Source organism: Apiospora phragmitis (genome assembly GCF_038363925.1).
Source record: "Apiospora phragmitis strain CBS 135458 chromosome Unknown utg000005l:1.0-4161743.0:1.0-4166827.0, whole genome shotgun sequence".
Classification (NCBI taxonomy): Eukaryota; Fungi; Ascomycota; class Sordariomycetes; order Amphisphaeriales; family Apiosporaceae; genus Apiospora; species Apiospora phragmitis.
In genome coordinates this window covers 3,094,281-3,119,288 of record NW_027117403.1, presented here as the reverse complement: position 1 = coordinate 3,119,288, position 25,008 = coordinate 3,094,281, and the positions used below count along the sequence as shown (strand labels likewise).

General features: G+C 54.3%; 9 protein-coding genes across 9 annotated transcripts; 3 read left to right on the top strand and 6 right to left on the bottom strand.

Annotated features, from left to right (window-relative positions):
• Positions 1–35: 35 nt before the first annotated feature.
• On the bottom strand, positions 36–4,317 carry PG994_004952 (uncharacterized protein; the record flags this gene model as incomplete). The annotated part of the gene is made up of 2 exons (XM_066856361.1): positions 36–1,636; positions 1,881–4,317. 2 exons carry the CDS (start codon positions 4,315–4,317, stop codon positions 36–38), a joined length of 4,038 nt encoding a protein of 1,345 aa, XP_066718528.1.
• Positions 4,318–4,964: 647 nt separating this feature from the next.
• PG994_004951 (uncharacterized protein) lies at positions 4,965–5,165 on the bottom strand (the record flags this gene model as incomplete). Its single annotated transcript, XM_066856360.1, has 1 exon — positions 4,965–5,165. One exon carries the CDS (start codon positions 5,163–5,165, stop codon positions 4,965–4,967), a length of 201 nt encoding a protein of 66 aa, XP_066718527.1.
• A 1,245-nt stretch (positions 5,166–6,410) lies between these two features.
• Positions 6,411–9,921, bottom strand: PG994_004950 (uncharacterized protein; the record flags this gene model as incomplete). The annotated part of the gene is made up of 4 exons (XM_066856359.1): positions 6,411–7,529; positions 7,613–8,925; positions 9,166–9,773; positions 9,872–9,921. The coding sequence occupies 4 exons, from the start codon at positions 9,919–9,921 to the stop codon at positions 6,411–6,413; spliced, it is 3,090 nt and encodes a 1,029-aa protein (XP_066718526.1).
• Positions 9,922–12,274: 2,353 nt separating this feature from the next.
• PG994_004949 (uncharacterized protein) lies at positions 12,275–13,328 on the top strand (the record flags this gene model as incomplete). The annotated part of the gene is made up of 3 exons (XM_066856358.1): positions 12,275–12,315; positions 12,353–13,225; positions 13,304–13,328. 3 exons carry the CDS (start codon positions 12,275–12,277, stop codon positions 13,326–13,328), a joined length of 939 nt encoding a protein of 312 aa, XP_066718525.1.
• Positions 13,329–15,237: 1,909 nt separating this feature from the next.
• On the top strand, positions 15,238–16,429 carry PG994_004948 (NADP-dependent oxidoreductase domain-containing protein; the record flags this gene model as incomplete). The annotated part of the gene is made up of 3 exons (XM_066856357.1): positions 15,238–15,295; positions 15,424–16,116; positions 16,221–16,429. The coding sequence occupies 3 exons, from the start codon at positions 15,238–15,240 to the stop codon at positions 16,427–16,429; spliced, it is 960 nt and encodes a 319-aa protein (XP_066718524.1).
• A 330-nt stretch (positions 16,430–16,759) lies between these two features.
• Positions 16,760–19,197, bottom strand: PG994_004947 (uncharacterized protein; the record flags this gene model as incomplete). The annotated part of the gene is made up of 4 exons (XM_066856356.1): positions 16,760–16,806; positions 16,862–17,308; positions 17,391–17,516; positions 17,856–19,197. The coding sequence occupies 4 exons, from the start codon at positions 19,195–19,197 to the stop codon at positions 16,760–16,762; spliced, it is 1,962 nt and encodes a 653-aa protein (XP_066718523.1).
• A 36-nt stretch (positions 19,198–19,233) lies between these two features.
• On the bottom strand, positions 19,234–20,184 carry PG994_004946 (uncharacterized protein; the record flags this gene model as incomplete). Its single annotated transcript, XM_066856355.1, has 3 exons — positions 19,234–19,881; positions 19,944–20,086; positions 20,139–20,184. The coding sequence occupies 3 exons, from the start codon at positions 20,182–20,184 to the stop codon at positions 19,234–19,236; spliced, it is 837 nt and encodes a 278-aa protein (XP_066718522.1).
• Positions 20,185–20,712: 528 nt separating this feature from the next.
• Positions 20,713–22,067, bottom strand: PG994_004945 (L-iditol 2-dehydrogenase; the record flags this gene model as incomplete). Its single annotated transcript, XM_066856354.1, has 4 exons — positions 20,713–21,009; positions 21,090–21,504; positions 21,569–21,939; positions 22,011–22,067. 4 exons carry the CDS (start codon positions 22,065–22,067, stop codon positions 20,713–20,715), a joined length of 1,140 nt encoding a protein of 379 aa, XP_066718521.1.
• A 1,398-nt stretch (positions 22,068–23,465) lies between these two features.
• Positions 23,466–24,554, top strand: PG994_004944 (uncharacterized protein; the record flags this gene model as incomplete). The annotated part of the gene is made up of 3 exons (XM_066856353.1): positions 23,466–23,585; positions 23,747–23,959; positions 24,108–24,554. 3 exons carry the CDS (start codon positions 23,466–23,468, stop codon positions 24,552–24,554), a joined length of 780 nt encoding a protein of 259 aa, XP_066718520.1.
• Positions 24,555–25,008: the final 454 nt, after the last annotated feature.

Genomic DNA, 25,008 nt, shown 5'->3' with positions numbered 1-25,008 from the left:
CGGCAGGATTGACAGGAGAGAAAGTGGCGGCGGAATCAGGCAGAGGAGTTTTGAGGGGAGCCAGGATGCTGAATTTGAGGATTTGGCTGCTGCTGCTGCGACTGCTGCGGCGCATTCAGAGCTGTGGCAATATGCTGTAGGTTTGGCTTGGACATACCGCCGTCGTTCTGAGGCGACATGCTACTGACGCGCGACGAAGGGTCTGCTGGGGCCACGTCCTGCGAACTTTCAGGCGAAATGACTCGGCGTTGATTATCCGCAAATGACTGAATCGGGCCACCGGGCTGTTGGCCTTGAGGTGGCGGGCTCTGCATCATTGACTGCGGCGGCGGAGGACTCTGTGAAAGGTTCGGACTAGGTTGAGGCTGACCCTGAGGAAATCCCTGAGCCTGGGCGAACTGTTGCTGAGGAGGGCCTTGAGCCACACCCATTTGCATACCCCCTTGGAATTGCGGTTGAGCCGGGCCAAACGGCGATTGGGCTGGAGGCGGCGAGTTGGAAGGGCTTGGACCAAACTGCTGCTGTTGCTGCATTGACGCCGGGTAACCTTGGAATTGCTGTCCATACATGTACGGCGAGAAAGCCATTCCACCGGTGTTACCGTAACCATGCACGGGCTGGTACCCTTGAGGAATGGGAACTTGCGCATACTGAGGTTCCTGGCCACGGCCCCCACCCCTTGGCTGCTGCGGTGGTGGTGGTTGGCCCCGACCTGCGAGCATTCCAGCCATCATGTGAGGGGGTATTTGTTGTCCACGACCAGCTTGCAATTGCATCTGCTGGAGCATCTGAGGAGGGATCTGAGCAGGAAGAAACATTTGTCCCCGCCCAGCCTGCATTGGATGCATCATCTGAGGCGGCATTTGACCCCGGCCTTGACCAGCCTGCATAGGGCCAGGAGCCTGGCCAGGCCCGGGGAATGAACATTGAGGAGAACCGTTGGGTCCCATGGGAGGACGTTGCATTCCCATTGGCATAGGCTGACCCGGAATACCACGGCCGCCTTGCATCATATGCATAGGCATTTGCTGCTGTTGGCCTTGGGGACGTTGCTGTTGCTGTTGTAGCTGCTGTTGGTTCGGCTCCGGGAGCTTCGAGCTTCGCTTGAACACGCTCTTCAACTTCTCCTTGGTGCTTTCCTTGGACTGTGCCGAAGAATTCGAGGGCTGAAGAGCCGCCTGCTGTTTCTTAGAACCACCGAAGAACTTTGACATCGTACTCTTCTGATGCTCGGGCTTCTGATGCTCTGGAGCAGGGCCTGTCTGCGACCGCCACTGGTTTTGCACCTGTTGCGGGTTCTGTTGCTGAGGTGCAGAGCCCTGCATGGTCCCTGGCCGTGACAGGTCCTGGGGCCCCCAGCTCTGGGCGTGTGGAGGTTGCGGCGGAGCAAGGCCCGGGGAAAGACCAGGAGCATTGCCAGGCTGAGTCCCAGCTGGTTGTTGTCTGTCCGCCGGAGCTGCCGCGTTTGGTGCCTGCACGTTGAAGCCAGTCGAGGGTTTGGGCGAGACCTGCTGGTGTAGAGAATGACCCGAAGACCTATTGGCATCTTGGCTTATCGGCGACTGGGTCTGCGCAACTGAAAAGATAGACGGGGTGGGAATTGACAGTTGACGTCCATGCCCGAATCCGCCCTTCTCTACAATGTGCGTCAGCGATGGCTGGTCGTTCAGGGCCGGATGGTCCTCCACGGGCTCTACAGTCACTGAGGAGTCCGACTTGACGTGATGGAGCTTAGAAGTGGGAGCCGCTGGAACTGCATTCTGCGTTGTGACGACAGTGGGTGGATTGGCTGATGTGACGGGGTTGCCTAGATCTTGTCTTGCTGGACCTGACCCAACCGGCTTTCTAGCCGGGGAGTTGCGTGGTACCAAGAGACGCACCGCCAATACTTGGCCTTCCCTCTTGCGAAGATTTGCGTGATAGGGACGGCGAAGCTGGTACACTTGGATCGTGGGAGATTTCATCTGCCGACGTGCTAGTAGCCTCGTTGTCCCCTGTTGGTCGTTGCAGTTCGCGCTCATCTGGACGCTCATAGGCAAAAGAATTCTGCTGCGAAGGGAGAGCGGGTCGGTCATCTCGGGAGGATCGCTGTTGCGGCGACACGACCCCTTGTCGGTTCGGTGCAAAAACATCTTGCTGAGGCTGCTGGGCATTTATAGCACCTCCTTGGCCTGGCAGTGTAGATACTCGAGTCCGATTAGGTGAACCCTGCCCACTCCCGCTTGCTATGGTTATCATCTTCGGGCGTTGATTTGCTTGCACGGGCATATGAACGAATCCCTGCGAGTTTCGCCCCAGAGGAGGGCTTTGTTGCTGTTGCGGAGCAGCAAATTGCCCGACGCCTGTCATACGGGTATCGAAAGGGGCTTCGGCCTGCGATATCTGACCCGGGCGAAACTGCTGCTGGCCAGGTGGCGGCGATGGCTGGCCCTGCGGAGGCATAGACTGTCCGCCAAGTGCCGCTTGCCCATGCGATCTCGAGCCTGGACGGTTATTGAGAAATCCAAGGAAACCACCAGAGGGTTTCCTAGAGATGTCCTCCCCATTATTTGGCGGCTGCATCCCTGCTGGTGGGCGTGCAGGTTCCTGCATACTGGCTCTGCCTGCGGGGGCAAGTGGTGAAGGACCGGGGCTCAGGCCCGGCTGACCAGGGCGACCTGGTTGTTGAAGCCACAGAGGCACCTGAGCGCCCTGTTGAGGTCGAAGGGAATCCGACATGGAAGCCCGGCCGGCTTGAGCTTGAGCATGAGGGGCACTTGGTTTCGCCAGCTGATCCTCTTCATGTCCGTTGTTTTTGAATATGCCCTTGAGCTCCGACAATCTCTTTCTGGCACCGCCGCGACCATTCTCTTTGCCTGGCTGCGGATCGTTCCTCGTGCTGGAAGGATCTGAGTTGACAACACTGAACGATGGCTGTTTCTCGGCCCCACCAAAGAGAGATTTCTTCTTCTTCTCCTCGTATGGTCCGCCCTCAGGCCCTCCTACATGCTCGCTGACGCTTTTGAAATGCTGCAGCTGCTGCGATTGAGGCTGATTGCCGTTGGTTGCAGGAGGATTCTGCGGAACCTGGAGAGACACGCGTCTAGCTTGCTCTCTCTGATCAAACCCTAGCACATCACTACTCTCGGAAACATCATCCTCCCGTATTGAACCTGCAGCCCCCTCGGTGCTGCCTCGGCCATTGAACTTGCCGCCCGTTTCCCTTCGAGAGACTTGGGTTGCGCCTGAAATTTTTGTCATCACCCGGCTGAAATTCATTGGCTGCAGGTCTTGAAAATGCCACGGCATCTTGCCGTGGGCTTGCTGTGACCTGGATCTGATCCTGCCGGGGTGCTGGTGGTGATTGGCTTTGCGGGTGATTGGAGGCGCCAGCAGGAAAGAGCCCCGGGTATTTCTGGACAGCCACGGCGGCAGCCCACTGTTTCTCGTCCGCTGAAGCGGTTGCGGCGGGGCAGTACTGACTTGAGACTCCACGCCCGTTTCTTTATCGTAAGCATAGTACCCAGGTTGAGGGCTATGTGTTTTTCTTGTAACGAGAGGCTCAGATAGCTGTGACTCTTGAAGGTTCCACCTCGGCGAGGGTGGAAGCTGACTGACTGGGTTCCCCGGCGAGACCACACCGGGCCGCAAAGACCCCATAAATGGCTGACCCTGCATCAGAGGTGATGTAGTTTGCCGGGGCATCTGACCAGGTTGGCTCATCGAAGGACTGCCTCGACCCATGGCCGAGCGCTGAAAGCCGCTTGGGATGCGTGGCGAGTTGCGATTCGCATCCGATTGAGAGGCATCGAAGCCATTGGCAGCCTGCTGAGACGGGCCCGGGCCAAACCCGTTCGCAATCGGACTGTTGGGAGCGATCTGGCCTACAATGTGGTGCGACATTGAAGCAGAAGGCTGCGACGGAGAAGACGGTGCTTGAGCCGAGATATGGCCGTAATACGGCTGCGACCCTGGGGCTGACTGCGGGAAATTGTCGATGGGCGAGGCGCCACGCGACTCTGGAGCAAACGCGTCCTCGTCACCCGATGTGTCGGCTTCGGTCGGCGGTGGCGGTAGGCTTTTTCCGTCCGATCGAGCGCCGGGGGACGGGCCTCTTCCGTCGTCCTCCGTCGAACTTTTCTTACTGCCCCAGCCAAAGGACGTTGTTCGAGGAATAGAAGGAAGCCCGAAAGATTGCTGTCGCGTTGGGGGCGGTGGGGGTTGCCGTGGCTGCTGCTGCTGCTGTTGTTGATGATGTTGGTACGGCGGTTGTTGGATGTTAGGTTCAGCTGGGGATTGCGGGTCGGCGGCGAAGGTAGCAGCCATGGGGGCGGCCATGCTCTCGGGTCCGGCGTGGGTCGTCGGCAGTAGCCGAGACGGGCGCGCGACGAAGGAAGGTTTTCGCGATGTTACTTGGACCCAATTATGCGGTCTGTGGCTTCATATGTGTGTGGTTAGATGCGGAGCAAGAGTTTTAGGTTCGCGGGCGCGACCGGGGAAGAACTGACTCGGCCGCTGGCCTACGAAGGGCGGGTCGAGATCGAAACCCTCTTCTTCGAACAGAGGAGTCCCTGTGGAGGAATCCCAGGTAGGCTGGGTTTTGCTAATGGGGGCAGGCGGTGCCAATTGAGGGAGATAAGGCTCGTCGTCGCGTTCGTCCCAACCGCGAAAGGCTGGGCTGGAGGAAGGTAAAGAGGGTGCAGCGGCGGTGGTCGGGGCCGCTATGGAGTCTAGCGGATGGCCCGACGAATGGAAAGGCGCTTGCTGTACTCGGGAGTATTCGTCGCCAGTAGCGGCCCGGTCGCGATTGTCTCTCACAGAAACTGGGGCTTCAGACAATATACCCCCTTTAGGTGTTACTGACGATGGCGGCTGCCCGGGAGAAGATGGGTTGCTACGACCGAATGATTTGAACGGTGAGATGCTAGACAGAAAAGGGGAGTGAGAACTGGGAGATTCTAGCCGGACGAGCCTTGCCGTTGGCCCTAGCTGCTGACGGTGCTGCCGCTGCTGATGGTGCCACTACCTCCTCTGTTGGGGTCGATTTGTGCGGCTGGAGCAGCAATGGCAGAGATAAGAATGCTTATGGCTGCCTTGTTGCGGTGGTGCAGCAGTTGGCTGATGTTGCTGCTGCTGCTGACCATGACCAAGTCCCAGCCCCAGCCCGGGTGCATCTGCATCTGCATGCAAGCGGCGCGGTCGCCAATGAAAGCCTGTAGTGCTGGTGGTACTGGTAGGGTTCAATTTCGAGGTGACCCCCGATTCCCTGCGCCATCTCCAGACGCTAAAGCCCCGGGAGGTACGGTGCTCATTTCGTTTTCTGGGTACCGATGTCGAAGGCAGTGTGGGCGGGGTCGGTGCCTGGCCCGACGCCTGCAAATCCTAGATCCATTGAAATATGTCAACAATTAGCTCAAGCTCCAGAGTGTCCAGAATGGAGAGAGTGTCTATTAATAAAACCCCAATGTCTTGGATCTCATCATTTGATTTGGACAGGCATTGCAAATTTGAAGGAGTAGCCCACTTGGACCGTTGTATTCGATGCTGATTGCTGCTGAAAGCATCCGACACGGGTGGGACTAGAAGGAAAGAAGCGAACAAGAGAAACCTTAATAAACAGGTTGGGGGGCATGTACAGCTGTCAGCGCTGCCTGTCATCTCACGCACTAGGTATTCTCATGTATAACATAACCACTTGGGACTAGGTAGGAGGAGGAATGAAGGATTGGAGGGATGGAGGGCCTGGTTAGTGTGCATGTCATGCCACTAGATTCGAGGTAGTGGAAGCGAGAGGCGTGTAAGATTGCCAAGTCTAGGAAAGTAGCCATGCCATGGCTGACTTCCATTCTGCTTTGGGGATGTTTTATATTCGTACACACCAGACACAATCTCAACCACCCATCATCCACTCTAGTTAGGCCAATACATACTTAAGTATTTCTTTCTCTCCCTCTCGCTGCGCCCTTCTTATTTCGCTTTCTTTCGCTCTTTCGCTCTCTCACTCTCGCATACACTTGCAGGAAGCCGCCCCCCGCGATCGTCGAGATTCTAGAACTCCTGAATGGAAACATGGTACAGCGGCAACCTCGGCCAATGGCCCCCAAGGTAAGCAGCCAGCAGCCGTGCATATGTGTATGTATGTAAGCTTCACCAGAAAGAGGCTTCTTCAGTCCACCTCTTCGTTCATGGCGCAGTAAGAATAAGGTAAGCCCGGCTGCAGACTGACTCGCACCCACGTGGTGGCTTCTATCGGTACGTAGAAGGTGTCGTGGGCGCTAGCCAGAGGATCCATAGTGGGGAGGGAAGGTGCAAGGAAAAAGAAAAAAAGGAAGAGAACATTATGCACCCCTGCAAGCCAGATGTGTAATACTACACGCAGTATACTAGGTAGGTATAGGTAGGTAGGTTTTCCATATGAAGAGAAGAAACAATCATTGAAATACCTTATCACCACTACCCGTCCCTCCTCGGAACTTGCTCTTGCCCTTGTTGAACAATTTCATCCCTGACTTGATACCTGTCCTGGTGCCTTTGTTGGCAAAGCCTGCTGCTGCTTGGAGCAGCTCCTTGCTCTTCGTCCCTACTTGGTTGTGAGGTGCGCCAAACCCGCTCGATGACTGTTGGCTTTGCAACATGTTCCCGGTCGATTGTCGGCCGAGGCCTGGCTGCGGTGCCGAAGCGAGGTTGGGGTTGCTCGCGTTGAGGTACTGCTGGTAATATGGTTGCTGCGCGGATGCCTGTGCACCTGCTGAAGTCGGGCTCTGTCCTGGGCCTGACATGCCTGCCGGAAGGTCCATCTCATATCCAGCCGCATTTACACCGTTTGCTTGACCCTGCATGTGCAGCAACCAATTTGACAGGCCGGAATCCATCTCTGCATACTGCACCCGAGCCTCTTCAAATTTCTCTGCTCGCATGGGAAGCGTCGGGAGGCTGAGTATCTCCCTCCAAGCCATAATCTTGGGTTGGTTAAGGGAAGTTGGGCCCGGGGCAGCCTGCGGCACGCGTGCGTCCTCCATTGGATCTTCTGCTGCTGGTGCCGGTGAAAGGGCAGGATGCTGAGCATGTGGCGGGCTTGGGGGTTGGGATGCCTCTTCCATGAGCGACTTCTCATCGGCAAGCGACAGACGTTTGGAATTGTCCATTCCTGGTGAAGCTAGGCTTTTTCTATTGGAAAGTATCGACACAGGCGATGGCGGCTCGAGACCAGCAATCCCTAATCCCTCAGGGCCACGGCTGCTGACCAGAGAGACCTGATGGGACATGGCCCCACCATTCTCTGTGTCGATATGGACTGCCGGAGTCGGCGCAGTAGATGGTTCGACAGTGGCTGTAGGAGCAGATTGTGAAGAGGTGGATGATTTGGCTGGATCTTGTGATGTGTCTGCACCAATGAATGGAGCGTTGGTACCCGTAGTGGGACTTACAGAGACTTCTTCTGGGCCTCCTTCCCACGAAAATCGTCTCTTGAAAGTTGGCTGTGGTTGGTTGGGGGTGTTGAGATGGAGGGTCCCGCGTTCATTTGGGATGACAATTGATATAGCGACGGGCTATTCTTGCCGGCATCATTTATTTCCTGCCCAGTTTCCTGTAACGACTTGTCCTCTGCGGGACCTAAATAATCGTCATATACTCCGGACAAGTACGTGCTTTCACGTGTTAGAGCAGCACCATCTAATGAGCCAGAGCTTGGTCCGAGCAAGCCTCCGGCACCTCCAGCATGGATCGGACTGGCGTTCAAAGATTTCATGATATCGTCTCTTAGCCGGTCGTTTTCGTTGGGTGAAGCTGTCTCGATGGAACTCATCGTCAAATTTCGCGGAGGTATGCCGACAACAATGGGGCCTTCCGGCGTGTCGATGCGTCGGGGGTTGAGAGGAGCGGTTGGGATGAAATGAGAGGGGGATGGCTCTGCCTGCGAAGTAGTACTCGGTGAGTTCGAAATGTTTTCCCGTTGACTACCCGATGAAGCTTCAGGAGCACTTGTTTGCAGAGGAGGCAACGACAAAGGAGTCGCATGAGAAGCGGGCCCACTAGGAGCCACCTCGTTAGCAACATCCTGATCATGTTTGCCCGTTGCGCCTCCAAATCCATCATGCTGGGAAGCCATCTTCGGTGTGGTATCGAGAGGTTGAGCCTGCTTAACGGCGGTCGTTGGCACCAGATCGTCCACACCAGTCTCGGTAACCGGCGAAACTTCCTCCTGCGGCGGGGACAACTGCCTCGTTGGCAGATCGGTGTTTTTCATTGGCGTGGGGGTCTCTGACCCGAAATTTGTGGTTTCGGAAACCCAGCCTCCAGGAATTGATGGCCTTGGCGCTCTAGACGCGCCAGAAGTCATTTGATTGTGTGTTGCGCCTAAACCACCAGAACTTCCTGCGGAATTGGCTTCTGTGGGCAACGTCAATCCTGGTTGCGTTGCCGGGTCCTTGCTGCCCCGACTGGCTGCGAGGGCCGGGCCTTCGATAAGGCTGGGACCCCTATGAGGCGGGTCTGAGGCAAAAGTCTCAGTGGCGGAAGGTCCACGAGGCCCAGTCATTGGTTCGGGATCCTCAGCAAAATACTGAGGTTGAGAGTGAGAGCCTCCGAAGAAGTCTTCTCCAAACCCCGACATGCGCGTCAGGTCCGGCAACTGTGGACTGACTGAAAGACGCCGCGAACTCTGAAGTTCTAATTTGTTCAGGCGCGACTGTTCTTCGGATATATAATTCCCCTTCGCGCCATCCGTGGGGTTCGGGGCACGAGACGTATCTGGTGTATCGTTGTTCGAGTTGGACATCAAGCGATCCATCCCGTACTCGCTCATCCTCTCTGCCACCGGTGCTAAGGTTGTCTTTAGTCCTCGTGATGCATCGGATGCGGGATCATCCCTCTCGAAACTCGCTCGCCGTCGTTCGCCCGTGGGAGATCGCATGGCACCCCCCGTCGTTACTGTCCATGCTCGGCCTGCTGGAGTCTAGAGAAGACCTTTGTTTCTCTTCCTCCATGCGACGGTAGATATCCGCTGGCCGTACGAATGGCAACGGTTTCCCCGACGTATTGGCTGCCTGACCGGGGGAATTCGACCTCTGCTCCATCCATGGCCGTGCCGAGTCCGAGCTTGAGCCCGGCCGGGAAACTGATCGAGGGCTCGATACATCGGCAGGATCGGGCATATCTTGTATACTGCTTTTGCGCGGGGGAAACGTGAGGATGCCGTAGTACCGGGTGCCTGGGTAGAAGAAGATGCTCGACCACGGGTTTGGGCAGACGGGGACATTACAGGCCCCGCCTGTTCTGGCCGGCCTGAGTAAGTCGCGCTTGGGGGGTTCTGACGAGGCACACCCGGTTGCTGAGTGAATGGCTGCTCTGTGGCGAATCGGTTGGATGCGTTAGCCATGGATGAAGGCAAACCACTAGTGCCGCCTGAACCGGAACTGTAATGTTGCTCATTTAGGAAATTGGCCTGATGTTGTTGTGTCTGCACGTGCAGCGGAGGGGCGCCGCTCGGTGTCCTTGAACCAGTCGAAGTCTTTCTAACATGGCTCGGCATCGGCATGGCGCGGGGCCCTGCGGTATGAGGTGTCGGCGTCTGGCCATACGGCGACGTCACCGGTGTGCTCTCGGTGGCGCCTTGACCCGGCTGTCGAAGTCCTGTCGGTTTGGACGGAGGCGGTGGTTCTTCTTCCGGCTCTTCATCGTCGTAATCGTCGCCCCAATCATCGCCATCGTAGTTTTGGGCTTTTGCTTCTACCCATTTCCTCGTCTTAGTACGGTTGATGTTGGTCTGATAAGCAGTCGGCGTGCCAGGCATCCTATAAAAACGAAGATTCGAGTGTCAACTGCTGTCTACAATGGGACGTAGTTTATGGTCTTTACAAAAGGGGATGGCTTGGCGCCGATGAGTGCTCACATTGGCGAGGCAGTCCGGCCTTGGTAGACATTGCCATAAGTGCCGTCCATGGTAACGATTCTTCACCATAAAATGGAATAGGGGCGCGGGCTTATTGCGACGACATGCCGTGCCGTCGAGCGGAATGAGTTGTGAGGTGGCTGACAGGTCGGAACGAGTCACAACCGTATCTATCACAAGGTGATGGGTCGTGGAGAGAGCGACGGCACACGAAAGGTGTAGAGGCTACAGTAGGTTTAAGGCACTGTTCACACAATACGATGGAATGTAATGGGCAGGTCCACCAGCGTATCGCGATGGTTGAAAGGCGGGTTAGATGGAGGTCATCAGACCGTGGTGGTCGTCCAGCTCAGCGCATTGGAACACCCTTGCGAGTTGCGAGCAAGAGAGAGAGAGAGAGAGCCGGGGGGCAAGGGATGACGTGGAGGGGAGGCGATGCTTGGAGTGGGCAGATATGCCAATGGGCTTTTCAGAGAAGGGCTGAAACGAAATCAACCAGTCGAGAGGTTCAGGGAGAATATGCCAGTATATACAAGAAATAGGATATTAAATCATGGACCGGAAGTGAGGTCGAAAATGCTGGTGGCAGAAAACTAATGCAGTTGCGACAAGGCGTGTTGGCGTTGGCCGACTGCAGTTGTCCAAATAAACACTTTATGGTTCAAGGCGGCCGTTCCATTCACAAGTAGCAGTCCTGACTCCAGTCCTCAGTCCTAAGGGGAAAAGCGGGTGACGGCGGGAAAATTCAATGTGATGAGTTCAAGGGAAATTCGGCCTAGCACCCCTCCAAGCCTTTAACCCTTCCGACTTTTCAGATGGTTCATTTCGTATTGCAACCAGCTGGACATTAGTGCTGTCTAGAATTCCTACTTTAAGTACATACCGCCGTCATCATCCGCCTTCATGTTGACATTCGCATGCGATGTGTCAATAAGGGAATGGTGGGCATTTGTATGTTGCTGGTCAAATCTCGTGAACGCCCCAGCCCACAGGCCAGCGATCGACAAAACTGATCTCCATTGTGATGACGATGCTCAGATACTACGTAGCACAAATAAAGCCTACCTACAGTCGCACCCCAGCCTGTTCCACGGGCATTCTCTTTCGATTGTTCTGTCTCTGTTGCATCGGGGCGGGCGATGGCCGATTGCATCCACTGGCGCAGCACAAGTCTACCTAGGTGCTGCATTGTGTTCTGCGGTAGGCGGGTACGTCAACTCGGCTATGGCGGGAAACGAAACAGCTTCTCTCCACTATGCTAATAATTTGAGGGCGTTATAGTAACAGGCTTGCTGAGGTCTGGTCTACTGTATCTGCTTCTTGCTGGCTTTGGAATTCAATGCTAGAATCCTTTAGACTTGTGCCTACCTAATCTAGCTCCGTCGCGATCTGGCGCTTGTTCCTGCATATTACCTATTTCCTTTTATCTGCGGGAACTCCCATTCAGATAGACAGACATATGAACCTGGAGGGGATGGTCATGACAGAACGCCAGTCGTTTTCAAGTCTCTTACAACTGCAACTTTGAGACCTCGAGTGCCTCCTCGTATAGTAGAACAATATGGTGTGATCTGTACGGAGTAACTGCTCTGATCTAAGACAATGACCATTCTAAAAACATCCATCCATGCTACCTAACGACTGTCAAATCCGAACCTGGGGAAGGCGATTTGTAACCTAGCGTCTCTTTGTCTTCGTGTTTTCTAGCCACTTGCCCTGTACGACTTTGCACAGCCACTGTGGTGGCCAGTCAGCCGGTGGCCGGTGGTTTCTTTTCTGATCGTCTCGAACACGTTTCCCAAAACTTAGGTTCTGAAGCAGCCAGAACCGAAGCAGCAAGCGCCAGTAAATGAAATAATTACAGTGGGGACATGGCCGCGCAACCACTCCAGCAAGGAACGCTGTGAGCGACCAACAACACCGATTCGTCTTGCCCATGCCAGGTACCTCTGTCTCTCTGTAGACCATCAATCTCCATCATCGTTTCCAGCACTCTTCCATCAGTCGCATTCGCTTCGCTTGCCAGCCTGTCTAGGTGACACTTCACTTCATAGACTCTTTTTCGTGATACCCCCAATCTTCCTGTAATAATTGTCGGCCTGCGAGACTTCCTAAGCCGTCCGCCCCCCTTCCTCGGCCAGCGACATCGACAACGATAACAACGGATCCTAAACAATCCTAATTCCGATCTTCGTCCACCATCACGCTCCTACAGCTTGCACTGTACTCTTCGCCAAACCAATAAGCCTAATTCCCAGCTTTTCCACGCTTGCGAACTCCTTTATCGCGCCGGACGCCCAAGGATGATATTCTGTCGTGCTCGATAGAAAGACCAACAGAAAAAAGAGTGCAAGAAAACCAAACTTTGTTGGAGTGTTACACATCGACCAACGGCCAACAAAAATGGCTGTCGCATCCATCCAGGACCGGACCGCCGAGTTCAAGTCGGTCCTTACCCAAGTGCAGAAGCGACAAGCCCAGTCCAAAGTCGGCGCGCAGCGACGGTCCTCTCCTGACGGACCAGCAAAAGGCCGAGGCCAATGGCGACGCCCCGCGCCCGCGGCGGTCCGAGTTCGCGCGCAAGGCGGCGGACATCGGCCGCGGCATCGCGGGCACCATGGCGAAGCTCGAGAAGCTGGCGCAGCTCGCGAAGCGCAAGACGCTGTTCGACGACCGGCCGGTCGAGATCAACGAGCTCACCTTCATCATCAAGCAGGACCTCTCCTCGCTCAACCAGCAGATCCACGGCCTGCAGGACATGACGCGGCAGCAGCACCCGGCCCGCGCGGCCGGCGGCGACCAGGTCGGCGAGCACAACAAGAACGTCGTCTTCATGCTGCAGGGCAAGCTGACGGACGTCTCGGCCAACTTCAAGGAGGTCCTCGAGGTCCGCACCAAGAACATCCAGGCCTCGCGCTCGCGGACGGAGAACTTCGTCTCCTCGGTCGCGCAGCACGCCCAGCCGGCAATCCAGCAGTCCGCCTCGCCGCTTTACGGCACGCCGAGTAGGGGCACGCCGTCGCCGGGTGGCGATACGCTGTCTCTGAACCCCGTCGGCGACCAGCAGCTCCTGATGATGGAAGAAGCGCAACCACAGAACACGTACATCGCGCAAAGAGGTGAGGCGATCGAGGCGATCGAGCGGACCATCGGCGAGCTGGGCTCCATCTTTGGCCAATTAGCGCAGATGGTGTCGGAACAGAGCGAGCAGATTCAACGCATAGACGCCAACACCGAAGACGTCGTGGACAACGTCCAAGGCGCACAGAAGGAGCTGTTGAAATACTGGTCAAGAGTCTCCAGCAACCGATGGTTGATCGCCAAAATGTTCGGCGTGCTGATGATATTTTTCCTGTAAGTCCCACAGAGAAGACTCCTCTTCCGCATTTACCCCCTATTCTCCTGACGCGCTGATGCTGACTTGTTCAACAGATTATGGGTCCTGATTGCGGGTTAAAGAATAATTAGACGGGAACTGAACTACATGAATAACAAGAGAACGAGACTGCGGCGAACCGGCGTTGATGTGTACCATCACTTCTGTATATTACTTCCCTGGTCCCTTTTATTGCCCCCAAACGGCGCTGGGACCGGACAAAATTAGATGTCCTAATGTCACCGATACGTCACACGTTATGAGTAGTCATACATTACTGTAACTATTTTCCTATGTTACTACCATGTCCTCAAGTACTGTTATGGCATCTAGATTTGTGACACTCCATGAGCGTCAAAGTTTACCGTCAAGATAGTCTCTTGAGCAATTGGGGAAGACAGACCTGGACGAGCCTTGTTGGTGGCCAGGCTATCAAATCAGCTGCGCGAATACTTTGATAAACTGGTGTCAGAATCTGCTTACGAGTCTCAACATTGGTATCTCGTGTTGTTCCTATTTCTTTATTGATGCGTGTCCCTCGTTGATGTAGTTAGACGGTTACGAATATGGGTAGTTTCCTCACTAGACTACACTGACATCGCGAGCTGATTTGGCACCCTACTCTAGTTGTCTTGGCTAATGTAAATGGGAATCAGTAGGTATCTTCACTCTCTCCCCCAATGCCTTCCTTTCCCGTACCTAGGTCTACTCCTATTGCAAGAGCACCATGTAAAGCACCGTTTTTGATTCGTCCCTTGTGACTGGTTTCCGTTCTTATTTCCATCGAGTTAGGTAACCGAGTCTCTAGAGGAAGCTGGGGTTTCTATTTTCATCCAAGACACGTCGAGTCATCGCCCCTATACATCCTATCCTGGCTCTTGCATCCCGAAGATGAATATGCCTATTGTTCATACTGGTCACTCAACAGCGACGCACGTCTCCGTCCAGCTCTGCTCAACCACGGCCCTGGAAGATTGCGTCTACAGACTAGAGAGTAACGAATGCTAGGTTCTTGTGATCCTGCGAGCTTTCAAACATACCTAAGGCAGTGTCCCGGCTACAACATATGGATAAGAAAGACATCTAGAGTAGAATACACGTCGCCGCCGGGTCGATCCATCACGAAGTCGCCAAAGGCGGAATACTCCTCTTCATCACTTTCTGGTTATCGACGAAATGTCCGGGTATATAGATTTTCGATTAACCTCGCATGGGCATCAGTCTTTCCAACGGATATTTACATAACGACCACAATAAGACCCGTTATTGGATAGGTGAAGTGTATGCAACGTCGATGGACCGTCATGATCCCGCCCATTTTTGCTTTGTTCGGTCCATGTCAGCCCGAAGCTAACTCCAACCCTCCACCATCTCCACCCCCGCCATCCGCTCAGAATTTCCACAAACAGCAGAGTAGCTGCTTTTGCTTTTGTTTTCATCTTGACAGACCTGCAGTAGTTCTTCTTGGCTAGGATTGACTTCAGTTAGGGCCGCTGCAGATCTGATCCTGATGTATGATTGTTTACCAACCTCCACTGATACTGAAGATGAGGGGGTATCCCTGGACTGTCTTGCAGATATGTGAAAAAGCCATCAACTTCCACGTTGGTTCGCAAACCCCAACTATCATAGGCCCCCCCTGCCCGGGCTTGGCCGGACAGAGAAAGGAAAAGCCGTCTACAGCGGTGGTCCTAGCCTGGAAGGTCCCGTTGAGAAGTGGCCGGGTTGCAGATTCTCCACGCGCTGCGGAGTAGGACCCGATGTTGCCCATTGTATTCCGCGGGGTATTAGTGATATGACATCGCGGGGGGCGGGTACCCGTCTTGCTCATTCTGCCTGATATACTGCATAAATAGCTCCTGATGCGCCGCATGTTATCGTGAGCCCGTTGAATTGCTGCTTCCAGTTCTGGACACTACTCTCGGTTTTTTGAGACTAGCAGTTATCGATCTGAACCCGAGCACATATCAGTAATACACACACACACACCATGGCGCCGACCTCTTTCAAGCTCAACACCGGCCAGGAGATGCCAGCGGTGGGGTTCGGTAAGTCTGCCCCGCAAACTCTCTTTCTACGAATGTCCAAACAAGGGGGGACCCAGAAAGGAAATCCCATGTGGGAGCAAGATACGAAAGCCAGTTGCTAATCCCTCTCTCATCCGCCCCGACTACAGGAACCTGGCAAGCACCCCCAGGCCAAGTCGCCAAAGCCGTCGAGACGGCGCTGAAATCCGGCTACCGGCTGATCGACGCAGCGTACTGCTACGGCAACGAAGCGGAAGTAGGCGAGGGCCTGCGCGCGGCCTTCGCCGCCGGCATCAAGCGCGAGGACGTCTTCGTCGTGACGAAGCTGTGGACGACGTACTCGACGCGGGTCGAGCACGGCCTGGACAAATCCCTCGCGGCGCTAGGGCTCGACTACGTCGATTTGTATCTGGTGCATTGGGCCATCGGCATGAACCCGGACGGCTCGCGGCCGGACGGCGGCGATGCCGACCGCTTCCCGCTTCTCGCCAATGGCGAGCGCGACATCCTCTGGGACCACGACCATGTCGCGACGTGGCGGCGCATGGAGGCGCTGCCGGCCACGGGCAAGGCGCGCGCCGTCGGCGTCTGCAACTACAGCCGCGTCTACCTCGAGAACCTGCTGCAGCACGCGGCCGTCGTGCCCGCCGTCAACCAGATCGAGAACCACCCGGAGTGCCCGCAGCAGGAGGTCGTCGATCTCTGCCGCGAGAAGGGTATTCACGTCATGGCGTATTCGCCGCTGGGCAGCACGGGCGGCCCGCTGCTGCAGAGCGAGCCGGTCATGACGTTGGCGCAGAAGAAGGGCGTGAGCCCGGGCACGATCCTGCTGAGCTACCATGGTAAGCTGTCCCATGCTTCTATCTCGATGATACCTTGTCGGGTTCGTTCGAGGACCGCTATGTTGCGCGTGCAAGCCGTGGCTAATATGAACTGTCTTCTGTAGTTGCGAGAGGTAGCACGGTGCTTGCTAAGTCGGTGACTGAATCGCGTATCAAAGAGAACCTCAAGATTGTGGATCTGGATAATGAGGAAGTGAAGCTTTTAACGGAGAAGACTTCCAAGAAGAGATACGTCTACCCTCCCTTTGGCATCAACTTTGGGTTCCCTGATAAGCTGGAGGGCAAGAAGATGAAGAACGGCGTACCGGAATAGACGTTCTCGTAGACATAAACATATTTCCTCAGGCAAAGATCGCAGTCTGTCGTATGTAAACCCTTCAATAGTAGGAGCTATAAATTTTATAGGTGCAGTCATTGATGAAATGTAAGTAGTTTTGTAAGATTCCGGCTAGAGCTTCAATCTTGGATTCTCTTGAAAGATTGATTGATGGACCACACACGTGGGCTCAGGATCAGCTACTGGAATTTCTTCAAGCTCTCGAACAACATCATGTAGATACTGGTCAAGTAGCGACCGTCGGTTTCCTAGCTAGAGACTTCATCCAATTGCCGAATTTGCTACATATCCTCGATCTCCTATTCTTTAGCTCGTGTGTGCAAGCAGTTTGCTTGCTGGACTGAGCTTCAGACCTGTGAGAACTAAGTTCCAAGACTCCGTTCTTCTCCCACTTCGCGAAAATATTACCATTTGCCTTCGAATCGTCAGTGACTCCCGGATGCATCTCATCAGGTCCCAACACTGTAGGTGGAAGGTTCTGTTGGGGTGGTTTCGCGCTCCATTCAGGGCCTTCGCTCGCTTCCGGCACCGGTTCTTGGGCTGTGGTAACAGGAGGAATAAGATTCCCCTCTATGTCCCATTCTTGCTCGACGGCACCGCCAGTTTCTAACAACCCGGCAATACTTTCAAGTCTGTTCTTGGTCACTACCAAACTGTTTGGTTCAGGGGTTCTGCCGGCGTCGAGATCAGTAGTGGAGAGGTATTCCACAACAAGCTCATGCACTCGGCCAACTGCCAAACCAAGAGTGCAGAGTGTTCTGCTCTGAGGATTATGTTCTTTCCCGCCGCGTACGTTGTATTGTACTCCTTCCCACCAGACTCGGCCGTTGACGTTTGCACCGGCTTTCAGTAGTTCTAGTATTGCCTTTAAGTCATCGTTACCAACCCAACTGGGAATCCATAGGCCGGGATACGCCTGATACGAGTGACTGCTTACTCGTGTGCACAGGTACCAGTCCCCAAACAGTCTTCCCGCAGAATTCTTCGTGGGGGCTACTTCCATTGTCAATTAAGAACTTCACCATGCTTGAGCTAATGAAGTGCATGTGACGGTGCCATGGCCCTACATAGCACAGAGCGTAGCCTAGAAGAGAGAAGCCACTTTTGTGTAAGATTGAACGGCCATGCGTATCGACCAGGTGACGCAGTGCCGATTCTTGAAATTTCACCACTAGGTACGACATGAAGGATGCTTGGCGTCCGTTACATGGTACGCAATTGTATGGATATGCGGAACCCGATGGGATCTTGGGCGACTCCGTAAGAACGGCTCCGTCGAGCCACGACAACCAGTGCACGTCATGGGACTCATCTTCTGAAAACTTCAGTCTCGGGCTTATTGAATTCCACGGTGTGGCTAATTGACTGGCCATGTGTATTGACATAACTCTGTCAAGCTCACTCAGTAGCTTCAGTCTGTAAATGGCACTGATGGACTTTTCCCTAGGTACTAATCGGAAACCGGCATTGCCAGCCAGTTTCAACAAGACAACCCAGTCCGTAGACTTGCCTGGTAAAAATTCTTTCACAACGGCGATGGCTGAGCGTAATGAAGCCAAATCCCGGCTGAAATTTGAAAGGCTAGGAATGTTGACGAATCTGGCCCTTATCCCCTTATTCCCAAGAAATTCAGAGACTGTGCGATGAATGAACTTGACACAAAGCCTTAGTCGAGTGTCGCATGGGTCTTGGACGTCTCTCCTGGGAACATTATTCCAATCCAGAAGCTTCCCATACGTCATAGAGGTCGAATATGTCTTAATCAAACCCAGACATCTGCTTTCCAGTCGGCCTTTCATATCCACTGTGCGATTCTTGATTTCATCTTCGCTAATAGGGCTGACTTCTTCACGAAACAGATCAAGGTCAGTCCATTGGTCTGCGTACCAAAGGCCCAGTAGACTGAATTCGGATTTATCACATGTGGCTGTTTCCACTATTTGTATCAGCTTTGCTGTTTGAGGAAGGTATTGTGGCGGAATTCTTGACAGCATGACCGAGTAAAGGGTATGTAGATCGTGGGGTAGTTCTTCAAGTCTGGCCTGAAGTTCTTCGAGTCTGTCAGAGTTCTGCAAGCCTTCGAGTAGTGATCGAACGACAAGCCTAACCCACAAGAACACGTCAGATGAGTTATCACTGATAGACTGAATCAAGGTCTTGGCTTGCTCCTCGTCCCTGGACATCAACATCTTCATCCTAGGATGCGACTGAAGTTCTTCAAACACATATGAGTGGATATCTTCTCGCGTCAGGGTGTGAATGGCCAGAGAAGGGCAATCCACAAACTCTTGCTCGAACGCGGATAGCGGTCGACTAGAAGCAATGAGCTTTGCGTTGTGGAAATTGCCCAGACTTCTTGTGAGCTGCAATAGACTGCCGACATCGGTTGTTGAAACTCGCGGGTCGAATTCATCCAAGCCATCAACAGCCAAAAAGAAGAAGATGTCAGGGCTGTGCAGGATGACTTCCTTCAAAGCTCTTCTAGTCTCGAAAATGGACAGCTTTTGTGTGGAAATCTGACCACCACCAAGCCCAGCCTCGAATCGCGCTTTGAAGCCAATGGGTATCAGCTTCCTTTCCTGTTTGAGCAGCGTGTACAGCAACGATGACAGTAGTCCCAATCCCGACTTCTGCATGTCGCTGCCGTTATAGAAGAAGTAAAAAGGAGCTACTAGGACTCTCTTGCCACCAGACCAGTGCTGAAGACACTGGGTAGTCCTAGGATCGCCTAACAGAAACTTCATGGCGGTACTCTTGCCAGACCCGGGTTTGCCAGTGATCTAGTACGCCTTTTCGTTGTCCGATTGTAGGAACTCGACCAAACTGCTGAAAGGAGCGTCAGGGGTGGCAGGATCTCGGAATAGCCATTCGAACGTCTTCTTATGGACGTTGTTTATGCTCTCTTCGCGGTCACTTCTGCTAGGATACCAAAGTGATGCCAGTATCGCATCCTCTACTTGCTTTTCGATCGACTCCCCACTTGCAGATCCCTGATGGGTAGCCAGAAACGACGGCTGGGCTGACCTGATCTCCGTCAAGATCTGCTGTTTCGATGCAAGAAGCTCATCCTTCATCGAACTGGCCGGCTCTTCGGTCCTGGAAAGTAATTCCAACATCCGTTTCCTGTCTTCTCCGGACTGGGCTTGATGGTTGACGAGGCTCTCCAGCGTGCTGAGCATCGGCTTGTAGGGCTCATTCTGAGGCTCATCCAGGTTCCTCTTGATGCTCACAAGCACCCTCAGTTGCAACTCGCTTCGCACGCTGTTCAGCCTGGCTTCAATCTTCTTGATGTCATCGGCGTCCCAGTTTCCACGAACAACAGCTTTGAAGGCTTTGAACTTGGATTTGTCGCCGACCTGGGACTTCCCCAGTGCCACTGACAATTCTTTGCCAATACCGGATGCTCGTATGGCTAATTGGCGAAGCTCCTAAGGGGAGTTAATTATATCCAGTGAGCAACAAGGTGATGTTGCCTGAAATGCTGACTGACCTCATCCTCGGCATTGAGATGGCTTTCGCCATCGGGGCTCTCGACATGTGGTTTGGTCCGAGCTAATTGCTCTTCGAGGCTCGCAGACGCACTCTGGATATCTTGCGCTACAGCATCGAGGTCTCGGTTGTCGTCCGTCCCGCCTTTTACGTAGACTTGTTTGGCATCACCGACGAACTCGATCCCCGCAATCACCACCGTACACCGTTCCCGCGAGGCCGATTGCCGTGCCTGGGTCCATGACTCCTCTACCAAGGTCGAACGAGTATAAGCTGATGACGAAGGCAATCCCGAAGATGAAGAACCGACAAGAATATGTTTTAACTTTGAAGATAACTCAATGGATCTGTGATAAGTTCAACTCGAGTAAGGCTCGCACATAGCCACACTTCTGGATGCCTGGCGTCGTTGTGCGACGACAACCCAGCCCCGCACAAACACAGCCCCTTGCTGCCCCAATCACCAGCCAGCTTGGTATCATGTTGGATGCAACAGCGACAACGTGCATGAATCAAGTGGATGTAGCAGGGCTCTTTTGGTGGCGTGTCAGCTGTCCGACTTTACAGGTCACGGCCGGGAGGGATTACCATTGTGGGAACAGGCTAGTCGCTCATGAAGGTGTAAAGGAGGTTGGCTAGGTTACACGCAGTGGTTTTAAGATTCCCAGCAACCTATGTCGCGTTCTCGAGGGAGAGAGAGGAGGCTATTGGGAAATGAAGGTTTTCAAAGCCAATGAGTCACGGTCAAGCTTTATGGCCTTGGGTTTTGACTACATAGCAACCACCACTTTCAGAACCAGATTGCCATTTCCATCCTTCACTCTGCCCGCCATGTCGAAAGCCTCCGGGATCTTATCAAGCCCCTCGAATCGCTGTGTTACCAGCTTCCCTACGTCCTGTAGCGTGGCATTCTTGGCCGACAACATGTTGATGACCTCGGGGTAATTGTTCGCATATCGGAATACGCCGACTAGGTCGACCTCTCTCAGGGCTGCGGCCGATATGGGAAGCGTTTGGATCGGCGTGCCCATGCCGATAATCATGATTTTACCGCCCGCTTGCGTCGCCTGTTCATCATCTAGGTCAGTATCACAAGACGTCCTCCTCTCATCCCATCAGGTACTTAGCCAGGGGCAGGATGACTTACATAGATCGCCGTCTGCATACACGACTCCACGCCCGTGCATTCGAACGTGACGCCCACCTCACCCACCTCTTCCTCCCCTGCGCCCACCTTGGACGCCGTCACCCGCCCCGCGAGCTCCTTCGCATACGCCAGCTTGTCCTCGATGGTCTGCAGCCGCGCCATGGGCACGACGATCGCCACGTCGGCGAAGCCGTTCTGCACGGCGAAGTGGACGCGGTCTTCCTGGATGTCCGCAATGACCACCGCCTTGGCCCCGGACGCCTTGCACGCCGCCGCGCACAGCAGGCCGACGGCGCCGGCGCCGAGCACCAGCACCGTGGAGCCGGGCTTCAGCTGCGCTCGGTCTCGCGCGTGCATGGCCACGGATAGGGGCTCGACCAGTGCGCCCTGCTCCAGGGTGACACTCTCGGGCAACCTGGCAGCAGCATCATTAGCCAAACCAGGTTGCCATATGGGAAGAAGTCCAGATGGAGACGTACTTGTGTACCCACTTTGCTGGGTGGTTGATCCTTTCCTGTAGTGTGCCTTGGAAGTGAGGGAACGCCTTGGCCGAGCTGCGGAAGCGCATGCCTTTGCAGATGTTATACCGGCCTTCTTTACAGAGCGCGCAGTCCTCGCAGGGCAGGCCGACCTCGAGAGCGACACGGTCACCGACTTGCAAGTGCTTTACCTCCGAGCCGACACCCGTGACCACGCCGGCGGACTCGTGGCCCAGCGTCATGGGCTCGCGCACGATAATATCGCCATTGCGGTAGTGTGAGAAGTAGTGTAGATCGGAACCGCAGAGACCTGTGGCCTGCACGGCGACTTGGACTTCGGTGGCCGACGGGGCCGGAAGTGTCCGGGTTTCCTGTGCGGCGCATTGGTTATAAGTTTGTGCACTTAGGCTTCATAGATTCGATAAACAGTCGGCACACTTACAACCCGGAGGTCCTTAGCCCCATGGAGGACCGACGCCCTAACTTCAGAGCTGCTCATCGCTTGCTTTGGGGACGGGAGAAAGTGTTGCCTTATTGGTGTACACCTGTTAACGGAGCCCACTATAACCGAGGCTATCAAGAGCTTGTGAACGACTTTCTATCAGGACTTTGTGATTCTAAGAAGACGAGCAGATATTCTCATAGGGTTTCGCAAGAAGTGTATTATTGATGCTATGCCTATGAGTAAGTAGCCAAGGAATGTTATTCAAACGACCTTATGGCACTCCAGAAAACCTGGAAAGTATTGGGGAGCTCCTCCATGTCTTCCGATCTCGAAGGCTAGAGAGCCCCACGAGAAGAGAAAACCTGTCATGCCCTGTATGTTAGGCTGTAGCGGCATCAACGCCGACGCGGGGTCTGTGGACCTGGGCGACAAACCAAAGATGCATCCCTGAACCCATCGGGGAAATTCGCCCATTTTGCGGAGCGCTACCCCAAACCAACCCCAAATGCGATCTTTTTTTGTTTCTAGTTCCCCAATGTTTGTTACATTTTGGTAGGGTCTCAGTGCAAAAGAGAAACTCTCCCGTATCAAGCACGACCGTACATGAGATAACGATTCTCCTACCTGAAGTGTTTCCTCTTGCTTTTGCTAGTTCTATTGGGATTTGCCCCTCGAGCCAATTCGCTTCTGATGTCAAGGTCGCTAGGAATATATTTTAGCAGCTTCATAAAGCGTCAAGCATCTTTAAGCCTCGGACGTGTCTCAGCGATTAACGATTCGTCCCCAGCTAGCTGTCCAGATAGCTTCGGGACTGGGTGGACGGGGTGCCTCACACCAGGGCTAGCTATCTTACAAAGGTCCAAGAATACTGTACCAAGTACCTACCACTGGGATATACTATTTGGTATCCACTTGCGTTCATACTGGTCTCAGTTCCTCCCGTCAGGCAAACTCATCGGAGCATCTCTCGGCGAGCATTACCGATTTCAGTCCTTTAGAGCTGCTGTTGAAATGGCGGGTTAAATCAGTCGCCGTTTGGCTTGACCCGCCTTCCCCCACGTGGACCCAGAAATCACTGTTTACCCGCAAGCTCTCCTCGATTTCCCCTCAATCTCCCCTCATGAAAACATGCTAGAACAGGCGAGTAGCCCGAAGCTGTCACGATATACCGTTCGACTCATGACCGTACCTGTCGCCTGTCGCCATCCAGCCCGGTGGCTTGACAGGGATCGAGGATGCCGGTTCAGGCCAAGCGAGGGGGACGTCATTTTGGGGAAGCGTTAGTTCCCGACAGCAAGCTACAATGATGCTCCACGCCCCCCGCCAACTTGAATCGCGGGGCATTCTTACAATTGACTGTGTTTCCTTGACATCAGTGACAGCATTCTCGTCTTTGACATTTCCGTAGACCAGAGGGCCAATAAACAAGTCTCGGAACATATATATGCAAATATGAGCTCTCTATTCTCTCTACAGGGCGAGACCGCTCTGGTCACTGGCGGCACGAGAGGTATTGGTCAAGCCTGTGCCATTGCTCTAGCTGAAGCGGGAGCCGACCTCATTCTCATCCAGGTATATCATCACCAACTACTATCAATACCACACCATGCCGCTTTCTAAGCTTTGTGCTCCGTGTCATGCATGGAAAGATCATCAGTAAATGGAATTGGCAGACGTGCGACAGTATCAAGTGAGAGAGAGCAAATTGACTGAGTCTGGTGCACTTATAACAGAGAAACACGACAGCGACCGAGACAAAGAAAGCCGTCGAGGCGCTCGGCCGCAAAGCGACCGTCTACACAGCCGACCTGTCGTCGCAAGAAGATGTCGCAAAGCTCGTCCCCAGCATCCTGGCCGACGGCCACACGGTCCGGATCCTGATCAACTGCGCCGGTATCCAGATCCGGCACCCGGTCGAGGTGTTCCCCGATAGCGACTTCAACCAGGTTCGTTTTTTCGCATGCTCCCTTTCCACTTCACCTGCTTCTGCCCCCTTTACCGAACCCCTCAATCCCGGTTTCTCACAGCCATAACCACAACCTGACCAGTACTTGCACATCGCCGCCCCCTGACCTGAATCTAACCTGTCAGTAGATCATGCAAGTCAACCTCAACTCCGTCTTCACCCTCTGCCGCGACGCCGGCGCCCACATGCTGTCCCTGCCCCCGTCCGCCACGACAGGCCGCCGCGGCAGCATCATCAACTTCGCCTCCTTGCTGACGTTCCAGGGCGGCCTGAACGTCCCCGCGTACGCGGCCTCCAAGGGCGCCGTGGGCCAGCTGACCAAGAGCATGGCCAATGGGTGGTCGGGGCGGGGCGTGACCGTCAACTGCATCGCGCCGGGCTACATCGAGACGGACATGAACGCGGCCCTGCTCGCGGACCCGGCGCGGCTCGCGTCCATCAGCGAGCGCATCCCCGCCGGCCGCTGGGGCACGCCCGACGACTTCAAGGGCAGCGTCGTCTACCTCGCGAGCCGGGCGGGGGCGTACGTGACCGGGCATACTTTGGTGGTGGATGGGGGCTGGATGGGACGATAGGCGAGAAATAAGGAGATTTACTGCTGTTATGGCAGGCATGCCTTGCGTTCCCCGTCATGGAATACAGATATCGCAATTCCTATACACAACAGGTCACACATTTTCCATCTGTTCTCAAGCCGTAGAAAGTGATATGATATTCACAAGAATGGAAAAATAACCCCTTGAATCTCAGCCAGATCTCATAGGCCCCGAAGACTAGGTAGCTTTATGTTTACTCAAGAATCATGGCAGACTGGACAGCTGGACTAATACTTAGATGTTGATGAGCAACACTTTCGAACGCCTAAGGTACTTTTAGAACACACCTTTACCAACGACAGTCAGTGTAATTTGATAGCGGTAACGTAATTATCGATTACTACTTCCAAGTAATTATACAGCAAAACCCACAAACCAAAGGCTGAACCAACAAACCGAAGGAACCAAACTCAATTTTACAAAACTTCCGACC